Genomic DNA, 22,705 nt, shown 5'->3' with positions numbered 1-22,705 from the left:
GTTGGCATATAAACTACCGCCTGTTATGAAACTAACAAATTAGCTCAGGAAGTTGGAAACCACAAATTGATCACAAAGTTTTATGATAAACTTCATCATTTAGTAATGTCATGGTAATGAAACCTTATTAAAATACATAATAAAGTTCAATAGTAAAGATTTTATCATTTCCTCTCTATCTCAGTCAAAACTGCATACTGATCTGGGCACACTGATTTAAACCTAACTCCTTCATTTATGTCAGAACAGAATTCTGAGTGGGTGTTTTTAAGCCCCAAGTGGTTGGGGTATTGCCCATCTGAGGCAACCCTAGAGGTTATCTACTGGGCAAGCTAACCGAAGTGGGTAAATGTGACTGGGTACCAGGAAAAGAACAAAAAAGTCGGATTTGCGTAGAACTAAACTGTTTTAAATAAAAAACTTTCCATTATTTAAAAAAAAAAAAAAAGCAGAATTAATTTCATAGATGTGCTTAGCCCTTTTTATAACAATCAAAATATAAACTGAATTCCAGGTTAAATATCAGAAGGCTTGGGTTCAATTCCCATCTATTTTCTTCAACTAACTGAACAAAATGAACTTTTCTATGTTTTTTTCCCCACCACCTGGAAAGTGGGGAGTTCTGTTTAACAATAAAATAAAAATAAAGTCCTCAACTATAAAATAATATTTGGATCTCTATAATAAAGGTAGAAAATTCCACTAAGAGGAGGAAGAAACAATTTTTATTTTCTAATTATTTTTTTAGTGAGAGGAGGGGAGGCAGAGACAGACTCCAACATGTGCCCAGATTGGGATCCACCTGGCAAACCCACTAGGGGGCAATGCTCTGCCCATCTGGGGCCATTGCTCCATTGCAACTAAAGCCATTTTTTAGTGCAGTGGTGGTCAACCTGGTCCCTACTGCACACTAGTGGGCGTTACAGCTTTCATGGTGGGCGGTAGCAGAGCAACCAAAGTATAAATAAAAAGATAGATTTAACTATAGTAAATTGTTTTATAAAGATTTATTCTGCCAAACTTAGCAAAAATCTGACATAAAGTACTTGGTAAGTAATTATTATTATATGCTTTAACTTGCTATAACTGCTTTATAAATTTTATAAAGTAAAGTTACTTCCCTACTTTATAAATCACCATTACTATGGAACCGGTGGGTGGTTAGAAAATTTTACTAACAGAGATACAAAAGTGGGCAGTAGGTATAAAAAGGTTGACTACCTGTTTTAGTGCAGGAGGGCAGAGGCCATGAAGCCATTCTCAGCGCCTGGGGCCAACTCGCTCCAATTGAGCCATGGCTGCAGAAGAGGTGGAAAGAGAGAGAAAGAGAGAAAGGGGAGAGGGGGAGGAATGGAGAAGCAGAGAGGCACTTCTCCTGTGTGCTCTGACCAGGAATCGAACCTGCATATGCTGGAACGACGCTCTACCACTGAGCCAACCGGCCAAAGCCAAGGAAACAATTTTTAACCATGATTTCACACATCTAAATACTATGAATTCTTGCAAGCACTATTTTCTGAATCAATTCAATCTTTTCAATAGTTTAAATGTCATCTAACTGATCACTCATAAGCTCAAAACCCTGCAATGACTTTCCATCTTATTCAGAGAAATGCCTAAATTCTTAGGCCCTACGTAATCTGCCCTATTTACCTCTCAGACTCCCTCCACTTCCCCTATAACTCCACTAAGGGTATATACTCAGACAAACTCTTGGTCTTGGGCCCTTTGCCCTATTTCCTTAATAGGGAATTCTTCCCCCAAATCAACAAATCACCTCTTTCAAATCTTTGTTTATATTAGGTTCTAATGGGCCCTTCCTGACCACATTATTTAAAATAGCAATAGTACCATACCCTCAGCACCCAACCCTCTCCCTTTCCTACAGTTTTTTTTCCCATTTCATTCATTATCTTCTAAATTACACCATCTACAGTTCATTTATTTTGTTCATCTGCCTTCCCCTCTACCATAAGCTTGAGGAGAAAAGGGACTTTCATTTTGTTCACTATTTCTTCTAAAATGTTTAGAATAGTGACTAGCACATAGTAGGTACTCCATAAACATTTGTTGACCTGAAACGAATACCCCATTTAAATTCATAACTTAATCTCCTTCACATCTAGGCTTTTAAATGAGAACGACTATAATAGCGTGAAATGGTGTAAGAGCGGTCTATAACAGTGTTCGAGGAGCAGAAATGGCAAAATTTCTGAGGTGGCCTCATCAGGGAAGACTGATCACACCAGGTCAAGCTTAAGCTGACCTTTGAAATAAGCTGAAAGGAGGAGAGAAGAAAAACAAGAGAGTGAATCAGACGACAGATTTGAAGGATTCTTAACTAACTCATGGTGGCTCTAGTACAGGCACATGCTGAGAAAAGTATGAAATGAAGCTAGAAAGGGAGGCAAGAATCAGAGCAGGAAGGATCTTGTGGAGGAGAGCGAGAATTTGAACTCTGTCCTGAAAGCCATGGGAAACTACTGAAAGATTTTTAAATGATGAACAGGGAACTAGCAGTACCTAGTAGGACTAGGAGTAACTATATAATAAGCAGAGTTATAGGCTGCAGTTGATTTGCTAAGAAGAATTATAAAACTACCATGACAACATTTTTAATATTAAAGAAAAAATTTCATTTTAATCCCAGAAAGAATTTAAGTTTGAGTGGGTTCTCATAAAAACCAACAAAATCTCATTTTACAATCTTCTCTCTGCCTGTTTTCTCAACTATAAAATAGAAGAGATATTAACAATACCTATTCCCATGTAGTTACTGTAAAAACTAAATAAGTGAATATATATACTTAAGTGGCTAAGAATACCACCTGTCATGTTTTATGCAATCAATAATGCTAAGTATTAATAATAGTCTTATTATTAGTATCCTGAAAGAATTAACGTTAAAATAATAAAGTATGTGTTCTCCCAAATGGAAAATATGTAAAAAAAATAAAGAGTAAGTGAAATAACAGGGCTCACAGTGGACAGAAATAAGCTTATGCAAATGTACATTTTAGGAAAAGCCAAAAAGTCAAAGCAATTCTTGATTTGAAGCTATATACAATTCTTGCAAGGGGATAAGTTCACTATCTGGAACAGATAAAAACCATTCTAAAGGGAAATCAAATACCTTCTGCACTTTCCAATTTGGTTGTAATTTTTGGAATCCCCTACAATGTGTGTGATTTTTTTAATATAAGATCATTTATGAGCAGTTTTTCTGGAGGACAGTTAGGGAAGAAAGAACACTTTACACATGCTTTACCACTTAATCCCAAGTGTAAGACAGGTAGGTAACTTTAGGATCCTCACTTTTGAATGAGTAAATAAAAATAACTTGTAAAAGAGGCAGTTATAAAAAGTTTGACTTCAAAATCTACATTGTTAACCAACACAAAATCTCTAGCAATTATAAAATAACAAAAAGACCACAGATAAAAGTGAATGGTTACTTGGGGGAGGGGTTGGGGTGAGAGGAGAAAAAAGGGACAAATATAAGGTGGCGGAAAATGATTTAACTTTGGGCGCACAATGCAATCGACAGTTCAAATGCTATAAAGATGTTCACTTGAAACATATGTACTCTTGTTAATCAATGTCATTTCATTAAATTTAATTTCAAAATAAAAAAAACCAAAAAGACAAAATGTTGTGACCACAGAGTCATTTAGGATTCTAAAATCCTCTTGTTCCTAATAAAAATTAAATTTCTTGAAGCCTTTTATTTTGATCAGAGTATGTCATGTTTATTTTTGCAGGCTACTTACAGAAATTCCATTAGCCTAAGGCATTCTACCTGAAAATTAGCTTGTAATGTATAGGTGTAGAAGGCAAGGAAAAAATTAATTTCTCCTTTAAAAAATAATTGCTATTATCTTATATGTAATAAAAGCCATTAACACCAACAATAAATGTGCCTAAATTTTCAGAGGTTTAAATTCTATCCAATGACATTTCAAATAAGAAACCCAGGCTCAGTAACTCCTTCTGTACAATGATAAATGCATTTAGGCTGAGTCTGAATTCATTTAATCCTTCCTAATATGTCAGAAAGAATGTATGCAAATTCATACATGTGTGAATATAATGATAATCTCTGAATTTTAAATAACTGAATATTCAAATCACATACATGAAACGTCGCTTATTGTAGAAACACTAGCAGATGAGTGAATTACTGTATTCGTTCAGTTTCTTCAAATACAAGTATTTGAGTCATGGCAATGTCCCAGACATTATATACCAAGCACAGAGTAATATAAAAATTGAGTAAGATAGGCAAAAATTCCTCTCTTGCCTGACCAGGTGGTGGTACAGTGGGTAGAGAGTTGACCTGGGACACTGAGGACCCAGGTTTGAAACTCCAAGGTTACTGGCTTGAGCTCAGGCTCACTGAGCGAGCACAGGCTCACCAGTTTGAGCGTGGGATCACAAACATAATTCCATGGTCTCTGAGCTCACTGGCTCTGGTGGAGCCCCCTAGTCAAGGAATTATGAGAAGTAATCAATGAACAACTAAAGTGCCACAACAAAAGTTGATGCTCCTCATCTCTCTACCTCCCTGTCTGTCTCTGTCTCTCTCCCCCTTTTTCTTTCTCTCTCTCTCTAAAAAAAATTTCTCTCTCATGGTGCTTCCATTCTGGTGGGGAATGTGAACAACAAAAATGTATCATTGATGGCAAAGAAATAATTGTTTTGAAGAAACATAAAGCTGAGTATATTAGAAATACTGATTAGAACAGGAATATTATTTTACATACAAATTTGGCCAGAGAAATTTTACCTAAGAAAACAATGGAGATCTGTATTTAAAATTCATAATTGTAACAACTGTCACAAGTATTAAAATGATATACATTGGAACCTTAAAGTTCAACCCAAATAAGCAATAAAGTATGGTGACTAAAATCAATGAAAAAGTGCTATTCTGTTTGAGAAAGAAGACACTTAGGTGATAACTTTTATAAACAGTTTTAGGAAAATAGCCAAAATTTGAAAGCTGCTACACTTAAAAAAGATTAAAATCACTATGAGACCCTAATATAAAATAGTTCCTCCAAAGACAGGGTGGAAGAACATTATCATAAAGAATATTAAGTATTACAGATGTAATTATTTCAGAACAATAACATGGGGGAAATTATAAACTTTAAATTATAAAAATGTCCCACTGACTAAAGAATCTTTTACTAAACTTCAGCCTCATATCTACTACATAATGCTACAGTGTTTATAAAAATGAGCATTTCATCTAATGTATTTTCTCATCTAAATATAACATTTACAAAAGTATAATTTTCTTAACTATATTAAAAAGCAGTCTTTGATGATACCAAATAACAGATTATATAATATAATTTATTAAATGAAGAGCTTAAAACATTTATTCACTAGAGTAACAGTAATTGAAAGGGTTGGTGTGAAGCAACTGGAAGTATAAATGTTTGACTAAGTTGAGTTCTCCCCCTAGTGGAACTTGAAAGTGATCTAAGGTATTTCCTTGACTAAGACTAACCTAAAATGTTTTATTCTTAGAATTGAAAAATAAGTTCTAGGTTTTAACAAAAGGTCTGTTTATGAATATTAATCTTTATGTAATAAGTAAATAAATGAGTAGAATTTGAATCAATAACATGTTCACTGAAAACTCCAGGTGAAAACTAAGTGTATTAATAGTAAGCTAGCCAAGAAAAACTCAGTAAGCAGAAATACCTCAAAAGCAGAGGACAAGGGGTACAGAAAATATAGCAATGTATGAAGACAGAGCAGTATGTAGAATGGTACAGAATTTTGAAAGAATGCAAAAATTTTGAAAAGAGTGTATGTGTGTAGCCAGTGGGGAGGAAGGCTGGGAGGTAATGGTGAGAGATGAAGCTAGAGATGTAGGTTGGGCAATAACAAAAAGAGAAACATTTTATGTTGAGGAGCTTTGATGTGATTTGGTAAATAAAAGGCAGTCAATAAAAGTTTTTATGTTTTAGAAAGATAACTCTGGTAGCTCTGTGGAAGAGCTGAGGCTGGAGAAAAGTAAACTGGAGAAGAAGTCACTAAATGTTTGTTGGGGGCAGATGAATGGAGTGCCAGGGAGTACAGAAAGGCCAAGGAAGTTCTTAAGTGTTCCTGGAATGATTAAAATTACTTTTGATTTAGTTTTAGATTTACTCTGGACTTTTTCTCTTTTGAAGAAATTGAAGAGTTGGACAAGACATTTATTAGAAGGTAAATCTACAAGAGCAAGTGAGGAGGTAAAATGTTGGTAGAAATGTTAACTAGCACAAGTACTTAGTAAAATAATTGGGTATTACCAGGTAAAGTTGAAAATTTGCACACTCTATATACCACAGCCCTGGTATATATGGTAGAGGGTAAAAAAAAGCATAAGTGAAATTCCTACTAGGTTGAAAAATTCAATCACAAGACTTGAGATATAAAAGAAGAAAAAAAATTTAATTGGAATAGGAACATTTGATTTTAAACGTGGTGAATTTGAAGTGTCTATACAATTTCCAGGTGGAAAAAATAGGTAAGTTGGACTTCAAAAAAAGAAAAGAAAATGTACATCAAAAAAAAAAAAAAAAAAAAAGAGAGCAAAAAGACAACCCACAAAATGGGAGAAAATGTTTGTAATCCATATATCTGATAAGGGATTGACACTAACAATGTTCTATAAGGGACTTCTAAAACTCAAGAACCATCTCATTAAAAAATGGCCAAAGATTTGAACAGACAATTCTCTAAAGATTCTCTAAAGATAATACTCTAGAGAGAATTGTCAAGGAATTAAGCAAAGAAAAAACTCTGCATAGACACAGACAACAGTATAGCAATTCCAAAAGGGAAAGGGAAGAAGAGGGAGGTAGATGAGGGTAAAGAGAGGATAAATGGTGATAAAATGAGACTTGACTTGGGACGATAAACACAAATGATGTATTATAGAATTGTACACCTGAAATCTATATAATTTTATTAATGTAACCGCAATAAATTCAATTAAAATAAAAACATTTAAAAAAATAAATGGTAGTGCAACACCAAACTAAAAAGTTTTTGCACAGCAAAGGAAACCATCAACAAAATGAAAAGATAACCCACTGAATGGGAGAACACATTTCTCAATGATATATCTGATAAGGCATTAATATCCAAAATGTATAAAGAATTTATAAAACTCAACACCAAAAACACAATCCAATTAAAAAATGGGCAAAGGCCCTTAATAGACCCTCTCCAGTGAGGACACACAGATGGCCAATAGACCATGAAAAGATGCTCAACTTATCAGAGAAATGCAAAATGAAGCCACAATGAGATCACTTCACACCTGAATGGTTATCATCAATAAATGAACAAACAAGTGTTGAGGAAGATGTGGAGAAAAGGGAATCCTTGAGCACAGTTGGTAGGAATGCAGATTGGTATAGCCACTAGTGAAAACAGTATGTAGTTACTTCAAAAACTTAAAAATGGAACTGCCTTATGACCCAGTTATTCCACCTTTGGGAATTTACCTGAAGAAACCTCAAAACACTGAATTGAGAGAAAATATACACCCCTCTGTTCACTGCAGTGTTATTTACAATTGCCAAGAATTGGAAGCAGCCCCAGTGCCCATCAGTAGATGAGTGGATTTAACACTGTTGTACATTTGCACAATGGAATACTACTCAGCTGGAAAAAAAAGAATGTAATCTTACTTTTTGTGACAGCACAGATGAACCTGGAGAGTATTATGCTAAGTGAAATAAGTCAGTCAGAGAAAGACAAAAACCATATGATCTCACTTATATGTGGAATCTAATGAACAAAATAAACTAAAAAAAAAAATAGAAACAGACTCATAGATATAGGGAACAGACTGGCAATTGTCAGAGGGGATGGAAATTGGGTATCTGGATTAAAAAGGTGAAGGAATTGAGCAGAAAGAAAAAAACCTCATAGATACAGACAACAGTATGGCGATTATCAAGAAAAGGGGGTGGGGGAAGTAAGAAGCTAAAAAGTAGATAAATGGTGTTGGAAGGAGACTTGACTTGGGGTGGTGAACACACAATACAACATACAGACGATGTATTATTATAGACGATTGTATACTTGAAACCTATATAATTTTACTAACCATGTCACCACAATAAATTAAATTATAAATAAATAAATACACAAACAAACTTGTGATTTCTTAGACTGACCACAGGAGAACAGGATATGACTGTTATGCTAATTAACTAATTAATATCACAGATACAATTAACAAATGAAGTTGTTACCACTAGCAAGCATTCACTACAAAGAATAAGTTCCTGTGCTCAAGCACACGTTACTATTTTGCTATTTGCCTAAATCAGTGTTTTCATCTTTGCTCATTTATTACCATTAAATAAATGAATTAGAATGTAGGCTCAGCTCATTACTTATATATATTACCTTGATTATAATTTGACCACATCCATATTTCAGTTAGAAGAACCCTACAAAAATCACTTCTATTTATATAACACAGCCTCATCTGCTAAGTCTGCAGAATAATAGCATCCTAATTGGAAAGAATAAAAGGTTACCTTTGAGTGTAAACCAAAAAAAGAAAGAGACAGAGACAGACAGGGACAGACAGGCAGGAAGGGAGAAAAACTAGAAGCATCAACTTGTGGCACTGTAGTTGTTCATAGATTGCTTTCTCATATGTACCTTGACTGGGGCTCCAGCTGAACCAGTAACCTCTTGCTCAAGCCAACGACCTTGGGCTCAAGCCAGCAATCTTGGGCTTCAAGCCAGTGACCTTTGGGCTCAAGCCAGCGACCTTTGGGCTCAAGCCAGCAACCCAGGGTCATGTCTACGATCCCACACTCACGCCAGCAATGCTGTGCTCAAGCTGGTGAGCCTGTGCTCAAGCCAGTGACCTCGGAGTTTTGAACCTGGTTCCTGAGCCTCCCAGGTCGACACTCTATACACTGCGCCACTGCCTGGTCAGGCAGGATGGCTATTATTTTTTTTAAAAGAAACAAAATTAATAAGTGTTGGGAAGGATGTGAAGAATTTGAGACCCTTGTGCATTGCTGGTGGGAATTTAAAATGCTGCAGCTGCTGTGAAAAACAGTATAGCAACTTCTCAAAAGATTAAACATAGAATTGCCATACGGTACAGCAATTCTACTATTGGGTATGTACCATATAGAAATGAAAGCAGGCACTCAAACAGGAATTTATACACCATGATCACTGTGGCATTATTCATAATAGCAAAAAGGTGGAAGAAAATCAAGTATTCATTAATGGATAAATGGATCAACAAAATGTGGCACACATATACAATGGATTATGCAGACTTAAAAAAGGAAATTCTGGCCCTGGCCAGTTGGCTCAGCGGTAGAGCGTCGGCCTGGCGTGCAGGGGACCCAGGTTCGATTCCCGGCCAGGGCACATAGAAGCGCCCATTTGCTTCTCCACCCCCCACACCCCCTCCTTCCTCTCTGTCTCTCTCTTCCCCTCCCGCAGCCAAGGCTCCATTGGAGCAGAGATGGCCCGGGCACTGGGGATGGCTCCTTGGCCTCTGCCCCAGGCGCTAGAGTGGCTCTGGTCGCAGCAGAATAACGCCCTGGAGGGGCAGAGCATCGCCCCTGGTGGGCGTGCCGGGTGGATCCCAGTCGGGCACATGCGGGAGTCTGTCTGACTGTCTCTCCCCGTTTCCAGCTTCAGAAAAATACAAAAAAAAAGGAAATTCTGACACATATTATAACATGGATGAAACTTAATGACATTATGCCAAGTGAAACAGCCAATCACAAAAAGACAGATACTGCATGATTTTTACTTACATGTAGTCAAATTCAGAGACAGAAAGTAGAATGGGTGGTTTCCCGGGCTCGGGGGAACCGGAGAATGGGGAGTTGTTGTTTATTGGGCATAGAGTTTCAGTTTTTCAATGTGAAAAGAGTTCTGGAGTTTGGTTGCACAACAACATGAATGTACTAAGTGTCACAGAACTGTACACTTTTAAAATGTGTTATGTGTATTTTACCACAATAAAAAGAATAAACTTGAAAATTATTAAATTTTGAAAACAAAATCAGTCATTTTTAGGGTGAAGATATGTCACTGTTCAGAGGCAGAGGGAAGAGGAACTATGCACTGTTTTTACGTGCACTTTCTTATTGTCACACAGTACCTGGATCTCAAGCTCAGCAATGTGCTGCTGAAGTTCAGCCACTGCAGCGATGCTGTCCGCTTCCCGGAGCCTCACAGCCATCACTTCTTCCTTGTTCTAGGGCGGCAAACAGAACAAACCAATAATAAACCATAGGATAAACCAAACTAATAATAAACTACTAATAAAACATAAACACAGTAACCTGTCTCAACTTTAGAAAATAACAAATAAACCCATGATTAAATGAAAAAAGGCTATTATCTCCTAAACTTGATATGAAATGAAGACTATATATAATAGCACTCCATTATTAAATATTAAGAAATAACATTCGCCCTGGCCGGTTGGCTCAGCGGTAGAGCGTCGGCCTAGCGTGCGGAGGACCCGGGTTCGATTCCCGGCCAGGGCACACAGGAGAAGCGCCCATTTGCTTCTCCACCCCTCCGCCGCGCTTTCCTCTCTGTCTCTCTCTTCCCCTCCCGTAGCCAAGGCTCCATTGGAGCAAAGATGGCCCGGGCGCTGGGGATGGCTCTGTGGCCTCTGCCTCAGGCGCTAGAGTGGCTCTGGTCGCAACATGGCGACGCCCAGGATGGGCAGAGCATCGCCCCCTGGTGGGCAGAGCGTCGCCCCTGGTGGGCGTGCCGGGTGGATCCCGGTCGGGCGCATGCGGGAGTCTGTCTGACTGTCTCTCCCTGTTTCCAGCTTCAGAAAAATGAAAGAAAAAGAAAAAAAAAAAGGAAAAAAAAAAAAAAAAAAAGAAAAGAAATAACATTCATGTAAATAAACACTGCTAAAGATCTTTCAAAAATAACAATTAAAAGTATTCAAATTCCTGGTGACTGAAAGTCAAGTTTTCATGAAAGAACAATTATTGAGAACTTTGAAACACTTAAGTAACTAGGACAACAGACTAATCAAGAATATGGATACTAACGGAGTGTGCTAGCTAGTATTTTCAAAATTATATTTCTTCTGAAGCAATACATGCTAATGAATATTAACATTATATTACAAAGAATAATAAAAATTAGATTATATTACAGTTCTGCTTATTTATCCCACTACCTCAAAATTTCACAAAGGAAAAATTCTAAAACCATATTCTGCAATATCCATGCTAATACTCATCCAGAAATAACAAAATATAAAGCAAATACGATCAAGAAAAGGGGTATGCAAAAATATTTTGCTCCTTCATTACATTCAGTTGAAATTTACCAATTAGTATACAAAATATGTAGCATGGTGATTATACAATATTGACAATATTATAATACCAAAATTTTAAAAATAGTAAATTTAAAGTATAATAATTAAGCTTTTAAATAAAAATTTATATTCTTGTATTTCAGATATGATATTGGTACTTTACTTCAAGCAAATACTGCTTTAAATTATTTGTAAATGTGCATATGGCCAATGCTGTGCTGATTTAACAACCAGCACCCAGGTAGGGACGTTCATGTGCATGTGTGTGTGTGTGTTGATGTGCACATGCATATATGCTGCTCACAAAAATAGAGGATATTTTATCACTTCATATTCATTTTGGAAATATCCCCTAATTTTTGTGAGCAGTATATTTGTGTGTATATACACAGGTTTATGCTTTAGTTTATTATATATCTTAATATAAATGGATATACAGGATGCATAGTACGAAACACTCAGATAATAAGATATTCAATACTCATTATTGTAAATTCTATTTAGTCAATATATTCTCACAGAATGCTTTCACTTATTTTTACCGAACTCTTGTATCCATAATACACATATGGTTGAAACTAAGGAGTAAGTGAAATTTTAATATGAACACGGGCTAAGTATTTTTGTTTGTTAGAGAGAGTAGATGAAAGTGAGAATTTCACTCATTTGTCAGGAGTAAATTTTTTCTGATTATAGTAAATATGAGAAAAAGCACTTTAATATTTTGTGCTGTTCACAATGTAAAGGTTGAAGATACAACAAACTTTTAAGCTTTAATCTGCATTATTAGTCTAGAGCAGGAGTCAAAACTTTTCCTTGTAGGGTCATATAGTAAATACAGTGTGTCCGTAAAGTCATAGTGCACTTTAGACCAGTCACAGGAAAGCAACAAAAGATGATAGAAATGTGAAATCTGCACCAAATAAAAGGAAAACCATCCCAGTTTCTGTAGGATGATGTGGCAGCATGTGCGCGTGTGCAGATGATGATGTAACACTGTGTATACAGCAGAGCAGCCCATGGCCATGCCAGTCGAGATGTGGACGGTACAGAGGAAAGTTCAGTGTGTTCTGTGGCTCGCTAAATTAGAATCCATGACCAAAGTGCAATGTGAATATCGGCGCGTTTATAATGAAGCGCCACCACATAAGAATAACATTACTCGGTGGGATAAGCAGTTGAAGGAAACTGGCAGTTTGGTGGAGAAACCCCGTCTGGTAGGCCATCAGTCAGTGAGGAGTCTGTAGAGCAGCGGTTTTCAACCTGTGGGTTGCGACCCCAGCGGGGTCGCCTAAAGCCATCGGAAAATACATAATGCATATCAGGTATTTACATTCCGAATCATAACTGTAGCAAAATTACAGTTATGAAGTAGCCACCAAAATTATTTTTTGGTTTGGGGTCACCGCAACATGAGGAACTGTATTGCGGGGTCACGGCATTAGAAAGGTTGAGAACCACTGCTGTAGAGGCTATATGGGATAGCTACCTAAGAAGCCCTAAAAAATCTGTGTGTGAGCCCACATTGAACTGCACTGAATAGGTATGAAACTGGGAGAGTTCTCCTTTTATTTGGTGCAGATTTCACATTTCTATCATCTTTTGTTGCTTTCCTGTGACTGGTCAAAAGTGCGCTATAACTTTACAGACACATTGTATTTTATATACCTGAGGGTGATATAGTCTCATCACAACTATTCTATCTGCCACTGGAGTGTGAAAATGGTCACAGACAATACAGAAATAAATGAAAAAGGCTGTATTCCAATAAAACTTTATTTACAAAAACAGGCAGCCAGACAGATTTGGGCTATGGTATATATGTATAGTTTGCCAAATCCTGGTGTAGATAATCAACAAAACAATAAATCAAGTCCTTATATGTAGTTTGCCAATTTATGTGGTGTAAATACTTCTCCTTTCAAGCTGCCAGCATAAAATGGCTGAAATATAGAGTTGGGAAGAAATATGCTGTAGCACATTACTGTATGGTAGTTCCACCATAGTTACAGCAGGTATAAAGAACCTCAGAAGCCACAGATAATAGTAAAATGCAAAATAATTAAGAACTATGAAGTTTGAATGTTTATTACCTTTGTTCTACCAAAACTTGTTTTAATTTGTTAAATAACAATTTTAACATGGCTGTTTAACAAATGTGCCACAAAATTCTTGAAAATTTAACAATCAGTTCTTGCAAGCCTTTACTAGTTGGATCTAACAAACCAGTATCTGTGTTTAATAAAATTCAAATCTGGTCTTGTCACTCCTTTATTTTAAACGCGTAATGGCACTACACAGATATTGAAATAATGTTCCAGGTCTTTATATTGGTGTCCAAGGCTCTATAATATTGGGCTCCCCATTCATTGCTTTAGCTTCATATCTTTCCAGTATTCCTTACCAACCTCCTCTCCAGCTAGAATAAACTTCTTTTAGTTCAAACATGTTGCTATTTTTCTATTTAATTAATTTTAGAAAGAGAGGAAGGGAGAGAGACAAAGAGAGAGAGAAACACATTGACTTGCTCCTCCACCTATTCATGCTGTCACTGGTTGACCCTTCTCTGTGTTCTGACTGGATGGAACCTGCAACTTCAGCATGTTGGGACGACACCCTAACCAACTGGGCTACCCAGCCAGGGCCCATGTTTTTCTTTTTCACTTCTGCTCTTCACACATGCTATTCCTTTTGCCTTTCCTTGACTAACTCCTACATATTGTTAAGGCCTCAGCTTAATCATTTCTTAGTTGGCCTTCTTTGAACCATTACTCTTATACTAAATTTCCACTACAGTGTCCTATATTTCTCCTCAATCATAGCACTATTCCTACTGAATTGTCCTTGTGTGTTTGTTTATATCTTTTCCTAAGAGAAAGCCCCTTGAGGACAGTGATCTCTCCAACAGCCAGTTCCACCTTGCAATGATGTGAGTGACCACCTAAGAAACCTTATCTTCTTGTGTGAGTTAGACCTTCAGATGGCTGTGGCTTCATGAACCAGAACCACTTAGTTGAGCTGCTCCTGAATTTCTGACCCCATAGAAACTCTGCGGTATTGGTGCTAACTGCCATTTCAAGCCACTAAATTTTACAGGTAATTTATACCCTGCTAATTTTATATAAACAATATATCAATCAAGTATAAAAACAAAAATTTAGACATCACTTTCCCCTAATCTTCTCCCTCTCCAATCTATCTAATCACCAAGTCTTATTGTTCTCCAGAAAAGTATATAAGTATATCTTTTTTTATTTTTTCAGAAAAGTATATCTTAATTTGATCTATTTCTCTTTAGTTTAACTGCCAATTCCTGGGCCCAAGCTAGCACCTCTGTCCTGTACTATTATAAGCGATGATCTCACATCAGATCTCTCTCCAACCCTACCTCAAACCCATTTCCACACACAGTGGCATGTGGTTATTTTTTAAAAATAATTGCAGTAATTGCTACAAGCAACATCCCCTAATAAATGCTAAAATTACTTGCTGAAACATTAAGAATATTTGTAGAGCCTCAAAATAATTTCCTCCGAAATATTTAACTATTGTGGTGGTTTTAGCATATGTCCACAAATTCTTTGATACTCCTTCCTTCAGGAAGTGTATCTTAATGGTCTTGCCCCACCTTGAACCATGGGCTGGACTTACTAACTTGCTTGTAATAAAGTCTGAGAAGAAATATCTTTGTAGTAGAGAAAGCTGGCAGATACCAACTTAATCAAATGACCAAGGTTAACAGCACTAGCGATAAAAAATATCTAGAAGTAATAAAACATGCCCCTGATATGATGTGATTAGGACACTTCATCTCTGTGTTCTTTCCTAAAATACTTCAGTCTAAGCATAAGAAAACATCAGACATTCCAAAATTGGGACAATCCAAAATTCTACCAAATATCTGATGAGCATTCTTCAATAGTAAATGTATCATATAATTAAAGATAAGAAAACACTGAGAAACTGTCACAGGTCAGAGGATATTAAGACATGATGGGAAAATCTGAATAAAATCTATAGTTGAGTAATAACATTGTGTCAACATTCATTTCTTAGCATCAATAAATGTACCATGGTTATACAAGACATTAACATTAGGAGAAACTGATTAAAGGGTATATGTGAATTCTCTGTACTATCTTTGCCACTTTTCTTTAAATATAAAACTATTTCCAAATCAAAAGTAAAAAAAAAAAACTGAAGCAAATGTAGTAAAACAATATATATAATATATATAATATATTATATATATTATATATATATATTGCTTTCCTATTTAAAATCTTTCATTGCCTCCAATAGTACTTAGGAGTAAAAACCCAAACTAGTTACCACGGACTGGAAAAAATCTACACAGTAAGATGTAGAGTCCCAGCCTACCTCACTGGCTTTGTCTCGTTAAGCTTTCCATTACATCTGAGACTCAACCACCAAGTTCTTTCCTGCTTTGAGGTCTTGAATTCTGACCCATTCACGCAGCGATCTTCCCCTGGCTCTTCGTAAGGCTGATTCTTTCTTACTCTTTAGGTTTCAGCTTGGACACCACCTTCTGGCACTGGACCTTATTTACCACTTCCCCTTAACTCCCAGTTCACAGTCTATCATTAGTAACGATCTTACCTATTTTTACTTATTATCTCACTCAACATTATATCCACCTTCTTCACTACTGTATCTTCATTTCCTAAAAGAGGAACTGACAAATAGAAGATGCCTAAATATTTGAAGAATATATAAGTAGACACTATCATTCTCTGAAATCTCATAATCTCACTACCTTCCAACCCTATTTGAGAATCACTGTCCTAGAATATGTAAATGACATCTATTTAAAACAAAAAGATTTGCCTACACACTTTGTAAGTTAACACAAAACAGGTACTATAATGCTCTGCTGCTGGTCAAAGTATAAAATAGTGCAACACTAAGGAGGGTAATCTGGTAAAACTTACAAAAAGTACAATTATATTTACCCATTGACCAAACAATAAAATTTACATGAATTTATCCTATATGGAAGTGTAGATATAGATATAGTTCTATAAATATGAAATTAGATATGTCATAAGGTTATTCACTATACTCTGTTATGGTAGCAAAACACAGGGAACAGGCCATGTGTTCATCAATAAAGACCTAGTTAAGTATACGAGGCTACATCCATGAAATAGATAACAATATACCTTAGAAACTAATGAGGAAACTCTTCAAGGACTGATATTTAAAGTTCTACAACACATATCACACAAAAGAGCAAAAAGCAGAATATATAGTAAGCTAACTTTCATGCAAAAGAGTGAAGAGGAAAAAATATGTACTTTTACTTATTAGTATTTGCCTAAAAGAAACTCTGAAAGTACATATCAAAAAATATTAAAAGCAGCCTGACCAGGTGGTGGCGCAGTGGATAGAGCGTCGGACTGGGATGCGGAGGACCCAGGTTCGAGACCCCGAGGTCGCCAGCTTGAGCGCGGGCTCATCTGGTTTGAGCAAAGCTTACCAGCTTGGACCCAAGGTCGCTGGCTCGAACAAGGGGTTACTCGGTCTGCTGAAGGCCCGTGGTCAAGGCACATATGAGAAAGCAATCAATGAACAACTAAGGTGTCACAACGAAAAACTGATGATTGATGCTTCTCTTCTCTCTCTGTTCCTGTCTGTCCCTATCTATCCCTTTCTCTGACTCTCTGTCACTCTCTCTCTGTCTCTGTAAAAAATAAATAAATTTAAAAGCATTACCTGGGAAAAATAAAAGAAGTATGTGGTAGATTCAGGAAGAGAATGAGGTAGAAGCAAACAGGAGAGTTATAATATTAATATTGTAATCATAGCAAAACACTTTGATTGACTTTCCTCACTTAACATTATTTATTACAGAATTTTACAATTTGGTATAGAAATTAATATGTTTTCACATGGATATATATTAAATATATAATCTATAATATATATAATATATAAGTAGAGAATCTAAAAATCTTCCTATAATCTTCAAATTTCAATTTATATAGAAAATCCCACAGTCTCATAACTGAAACCTTTGGGACCAGGTGTGTTACGAAATTTTAGATATTTTAGATTTCAGAAATTTAATATGGTATATAAACCATACATTAGTCTTATCCAGTGGGTCTGAGGCAGCATCCATAATGAAACAGTATACTCAGTGCTCAACACCATGAAGCAGTGAAATAGAAACACCCATACCACCTGGGATAAACAAAAATGATAAATGGCCATATTTCAATTCAAATCTGGTTTTGCTTCCAAAAGAATTTGTGTAAAATTTATGAAAACAACCTTTGGGTTTTATAGTGTTTGGAATTTTCATATTGGGGATCATGGACATGTACTATTTCATCTTTCAGTGGGAACATTCAAATTCAGTTACAGAGGGAAAATAACATTAATGTTAAAACAATATCCGGACATTTTAAATAAGTGAAAACTAAAACTACCTACCAACAATTAATAAAGTATAATCGTATAAAACAAAATGAAAATTAATCAGGGTTATACAATTAAAGGACTGACTTCCTTGAAACTTAGGGTTGTTCTTGAATTGTTCCAGCATAACAAGGTCACACACACACATTTAATCAGAACAGACTAGGTGCTAGATTGACAACACACTAGTCTTTCTTGAAATCTGCAAAAGGCATTATAAAAGATTAAATAAATCAATATACAATGTAAACACAGGGGAGATATGATCAGAGTCAGCATCTGTAACATATTTCACAGAAGTATTAAGGAACAATTAACATATTTTTAAAATCTCAAAACAGTTTTTAAAATTCCCTGAAATTCTGAACCTGAGCCCATTGCTTAAATAAATTCAAAGAAAACAATTATTTTAATCAGCAAACTCCCCAAATATTTATTTCCAAAAAACACTTTACTTTGATTAAAATGTGGTAAGGCATTTGAGGGACAATATTAAATCCCAACAGTGCTATCAACACGTTTTAAAAAAAACTTAGGCCAATAATGAAAAAAATTACATTTAATTCTTTATTAAAAATAAGTCAGCACAGACAATACAGCATAATAATATCTCAGTCAGATTTGATATAACCTCATGCCACATCATTTTATTTCTAACTATAGTCTAGTCCTATCCTTCAAGAGGGACTACTCTTAAATTAGTACAAATTTCAGTACTGCTTACAGATTTCTGTCAGTGTAAATTGTAACAGCCATGCATATTAATTAGGATGTAATTTCATCTCTGGATTTCAGTGACACTGATAAACCACTCAAGCTTCACTCTTGGTTTTTAATGACATCAGAACAAGTTGATGGAATTACAGCTTTATATGTGCCATTGAAAGTCTTATTTCTTATCATAGAATAATAGAGCTGGAATCTCTAAAGGGCATCATTCCTACTATCTCACCATGGAAGGATGGATGTCTAGTTTATTTTTTAAATCCCACAACGTGTCCTCAGGAATCCATTCTAATACTCAGAACACAGTCATCTCTTTAGTTATTTCACACACACACACACACACACACACACACCCTCTCTGCCCACCCTACTTTTCATCTTCTTTCTCTTTCACAACAGTTATACTGTAAATTTATTTCAGGTAAAAATGCACTTGCATTCAAGTAATTTTTCATGCTTTATGAATCTAAACACTTCACACAAAAAATATAAAAATTTATTAAAATAGTAATGAGAAATGTACAGTTTTCCCAACCCATTGGTACACACACACTCTTCTCTTGCTCTCTATCCAGAAAACATGTCAACATTCACTGCCCACTAATAAGGTATCTATCATAGCAAAGTAGCTTTACCTCTCTAAATTACCTTTTTTTTTTTTTTTTTTTACTGAGAACTTAAAAGCTTTGGTTTTATTAAAGAGCTACTGGTCAAAAGAAAAACTGCAAAGAGATACCAGTTTTAACTCCTTAGTTAACTTAATTTCGTGCACTGGCATTTAACCAAGTGATTGAAAATGAGGTTTCCTGCCTAAAATCCACATCAGAGCAAGATGCGCTAACCTGGTCTGAAAGCAACCACCAAACAAAATTCAGGAAAAGGTTCTGATAGCTTTATTTGGTTTTAAGATAATGTAATAATGATGAGGTAAAACAAACAAAAAAAAGCATTTTTATATTAACAAAAACAAACTAGCTACTTGATATAGTTACCTTGCATTCAATCTCTGCTTGTTTGCGCTTTGCTTCACTTAACTGAGTAAGCAGTCCTTTGTTCTGTGCAGAGAGATGCTGCACCTTCTCCTGTAGACTGATCACCTCTTGTTCTGCTCTTCGAAGATGGTTACTATTGATCTGGTTCTAATCATAATAAAAATATTCAGATTATATAGGTAATAGGCCTGAAAAATCTTACAAATTTCTATCTGTCCATTCATGCTTATAAATTATAAAAAAAATGTTAGTATTATTAGTTATGGTCAAAGTTACTCAATAAATACTTAAAAACTAAAAAAAAAAATCTATAAATGGCTTTAAAAACAAAATCATCTAAAAGAATATGTAACTTCCAGGCCCTGGCCGGTTGGCTCAGTGGTAGAGCGTCGGCCTGGCGTGCAGAAGTCCCGGGTTCAATTCCCACCAGGGCACACAGGAGAAGCGCCCATCTGCTTCTCCACCCCTCCCCCTTCTCCTTCCTCTCTGTCTCTCTCTTCCCCTCCCGCAGCCAAGGCTCCATTGGAGCAAACATGGCCCGGGCGCTGGGGATGGCTCCTTGGCCTCTGCCCCAGGCACTAGAGTGGCTCTGGTTGCAACAGAGTGACGCCCCGGAGGGGCAGAGCATCGCCCCCTGGTGGGCAGAGCGTGCCCCTGGTGGGCGTGCCGGGTGGATCCCGGTCGGGCGCATGCGGGAGTCTGTCTGACTGTCTCTCCCTGTTTCCAGCTTCAGAAAAATACAAAAAAAAAAAAAAGAATATGTAACTTTCATATTAGAAACTCTCATTATAGTTCAATTTACCATTTATGCAATAAATACCTATAAACTATAAAAAGATGGTCACACAGAACTTGAAAGTATTAATTGCTGAAATAGGCAACATGGTGCAAAGTGGGTAGATAGATACAGGAAGAAGATGACTTTAGTTCCTCTTTCCAATTCTCAAAGAAAGTGCAGGCCAACTGAGGGTACCATCGCCATCTACTGACTGTGAAACTGATGTTACGAATTTCGTTGTGTACATGTCTACATTCCTCCAATGCACAGCACAATCTATTTTTATGGAGCATGGACTGACTTTGAATTCTAGATTAAGTAAACTTAGTTAATATCTGAATCTCTATCTCCTCATTTGAAAAACACTACCTATTTCTCATTTGATTGTCTTCAGAATTAACACATGTAACAAGCTTAATATATAGTAAGAACTCAATATACACTAGCTGCTTAGTGTATTATAATTATAGGGCATGTTTAAAACACACACACACACACACACCCTGACTCAAGTAACTTGAGAAAGTTCTTCCATTCAGGCTTGACCATGCCTGAATTTTCTCAACCCCAAATTATTCTCTCAAGGGTGTGAAACAGTACAAATGTTCATAACCAAAGAGAAATAAAATCTGGCTCCTCACTTAACAGTTCTTCAACATTGGCCAGGTTATCTAATCCCATCAAATTTCAGTACACTGGTATAAGCATAGATATTACCACTTGCATTTCAAGGCGCTGCTGTGAGAATTATATAAGAAAAGTTTATGAAATCAGTCTCATACAATGCCTGAAATTTAAAAGATAATAAATGCTCAGTTGTTGATATCATTATACCTTTTCTACCTCATTCTCTGTAAATGACCCTGCCTCCAGTTTTAATGAAAAAATCTGCAGCCACTATGGAAAACAGTATGGAGATTCCTCAAAAAATTAAAAATCGAACTGCCTTTTGTCCCAGCTATCCCACTTTTAGGAATATACCCCAAGAACACCATAGCACTGTTTCAAAAGGAGAAATGCACCCTCAAGTTTACGGCAGCTTTGTTCATAATAGCGAAGATCTGGAAACAGCCCAAGTGTCCATCAGTGGATGAGTGGATTAAAAAGCTTTGTACATATATACTATGGAATAGTACTCAGCCATAAGAAATGATGACATCGGATCATTTACAACAACATGGATGGACCTTGATAACATTATACTAAGTGAAATAAGTAAATCAGAAAACTAAGAACTATATGATTCCAGACATAGGTGGGACATAAAAATGAGACTCAGAGACATGGACAAGTGGGTGGTGGTTATGAAAGGAGGGAGGGTGTGGGGGGAGGGGGAGGGGCACAAAGAAAACCAGATAGAAGGTGACGGAAGACAATTTGACTTTGGGTGAGGGATATGAAACATAATCAAATGTCAAAATGACCTGGAGATGTTTTCTCTGAACACATGCATCCTGATTTATCAATGTCACCCCATTAAAATTAATAATAAATTAAAAAAATAAGAAAAATCTGGATCATCTAATAGATTAAAGCTCCAAAACTTTCCACTGCCTCTGGGTTTCTTCATCTTCATTTTTACTTATCTTTGTCTGTCTATAAAATTATAGTATTGTATTCAAAATGTTCCACAAACTTTTACTACTGTCATGCCTGCTATCATTAAAACAAATAGCTATACTGCAGAGGGATATACCTCCAAGATAAGCTGCAAAGAATTCCCACAGATAAAACTCCTTGCACCCCGATTACAATTCTATGATCCAAAATTACAAAACACTCACATATAAACAAATCACAAAATTACCTATGAATGATAAATAGTAGATAAAAGAGAGCAAGCATAGATTTTAAAGAACTCTAGATAATAAAAATCACAGAAAGTTTATAAAAAGAATTTATGTTTAACATTATTAGACATAAAAAGAGGAGGCACAAACATAAGTAAAACACAAGCCACTGTCAAAAAAGTTTAGCAAATTTATTTATTTATTTATTTATTTATTTATTTATTTATTTATTTTGTATTTTTCTGAAGCTGGAAACAGGGAGAGACAGTCAGACAGACTCCCGCATGCGCCCGACCGGGATCCACCCGGCACGCCCACCAGGGGCAACGCTCTGCCCACCAGGGGGCGATGCTCTGCCCCTCCGGGGCATCGCTCTTGCGCGACCAGAGCCACTCTAGCGCCTGGGGCAGAGGCCAAGGAGCCATCCCCAGCGCCCAGGCCATGTTTGCTCCAATGGAGCCTTGGCTGCGGGAGGGGAAGAGAGAGACAGAGAGGAAGGAGGGGGGGGTGGAGAAGCAAATGGGCGCTTCTCCTATGTGCCCTGGCCGGGAATCGAACCCGGGTCCCCCGCACACCAGGCCAACGCTCTACCGCTGAGCCAACCGGCCAGGGCCAAGTTTGG

At 36.5% G+C, this 22,705-nt stretch overlaps 1 protein-coding gene across 5 annotated transcripts in view; it reads right to left on the bottom strand.

Moving 5' to 3' along the window:
• Window positions 1-22,705, bottom strand: part of EVI5 (ecotropic viral integration site 5) — a 260,068-nt gene that overhangs the window by 63,382 nt on the left and 173,981 nt on the right. For all 5 annotated transcript variants that reach the window (XM_066376780.1, XM_066376784.1, XM_066376782.1 and 2 more), the window contains 2 exons: window positions 19,516-19,662; window positions 10,163-10,258 (listed from right to left, as the gene is read on the bottom strand). In XM_066376780.1, coding sequence (XP_066232877.1) covers window positions 10,163-10,258; window positions 19,516-19,662 — 243 coding nt within the window. The remainder of the gene's footprint in view (window positions 1-10,162; window positions 10,259-19,515; window positions 19,663-22,705) is intronic.

The sequence above is a fragment of the Saccopteryx leptura genome, chromosome 3, assembly GCF_036850995.1.
Source record: "Saccopteryx leptura isolate mSacLep1 chromosome 3, mSacLep1_pri_phased_curated, whole genome shotgun sequence".
Taxonomy (NCBI): domain Eukaryota; kingdom Metazoa; phylum Chordata; class Mammalia; order Chiroptera; family Emballonuridae; genus Saccopteryx; species Saccopteryx leptura.
This window is presented reverse-complemented; position numbering and strand designations above follow the sequence as displayed.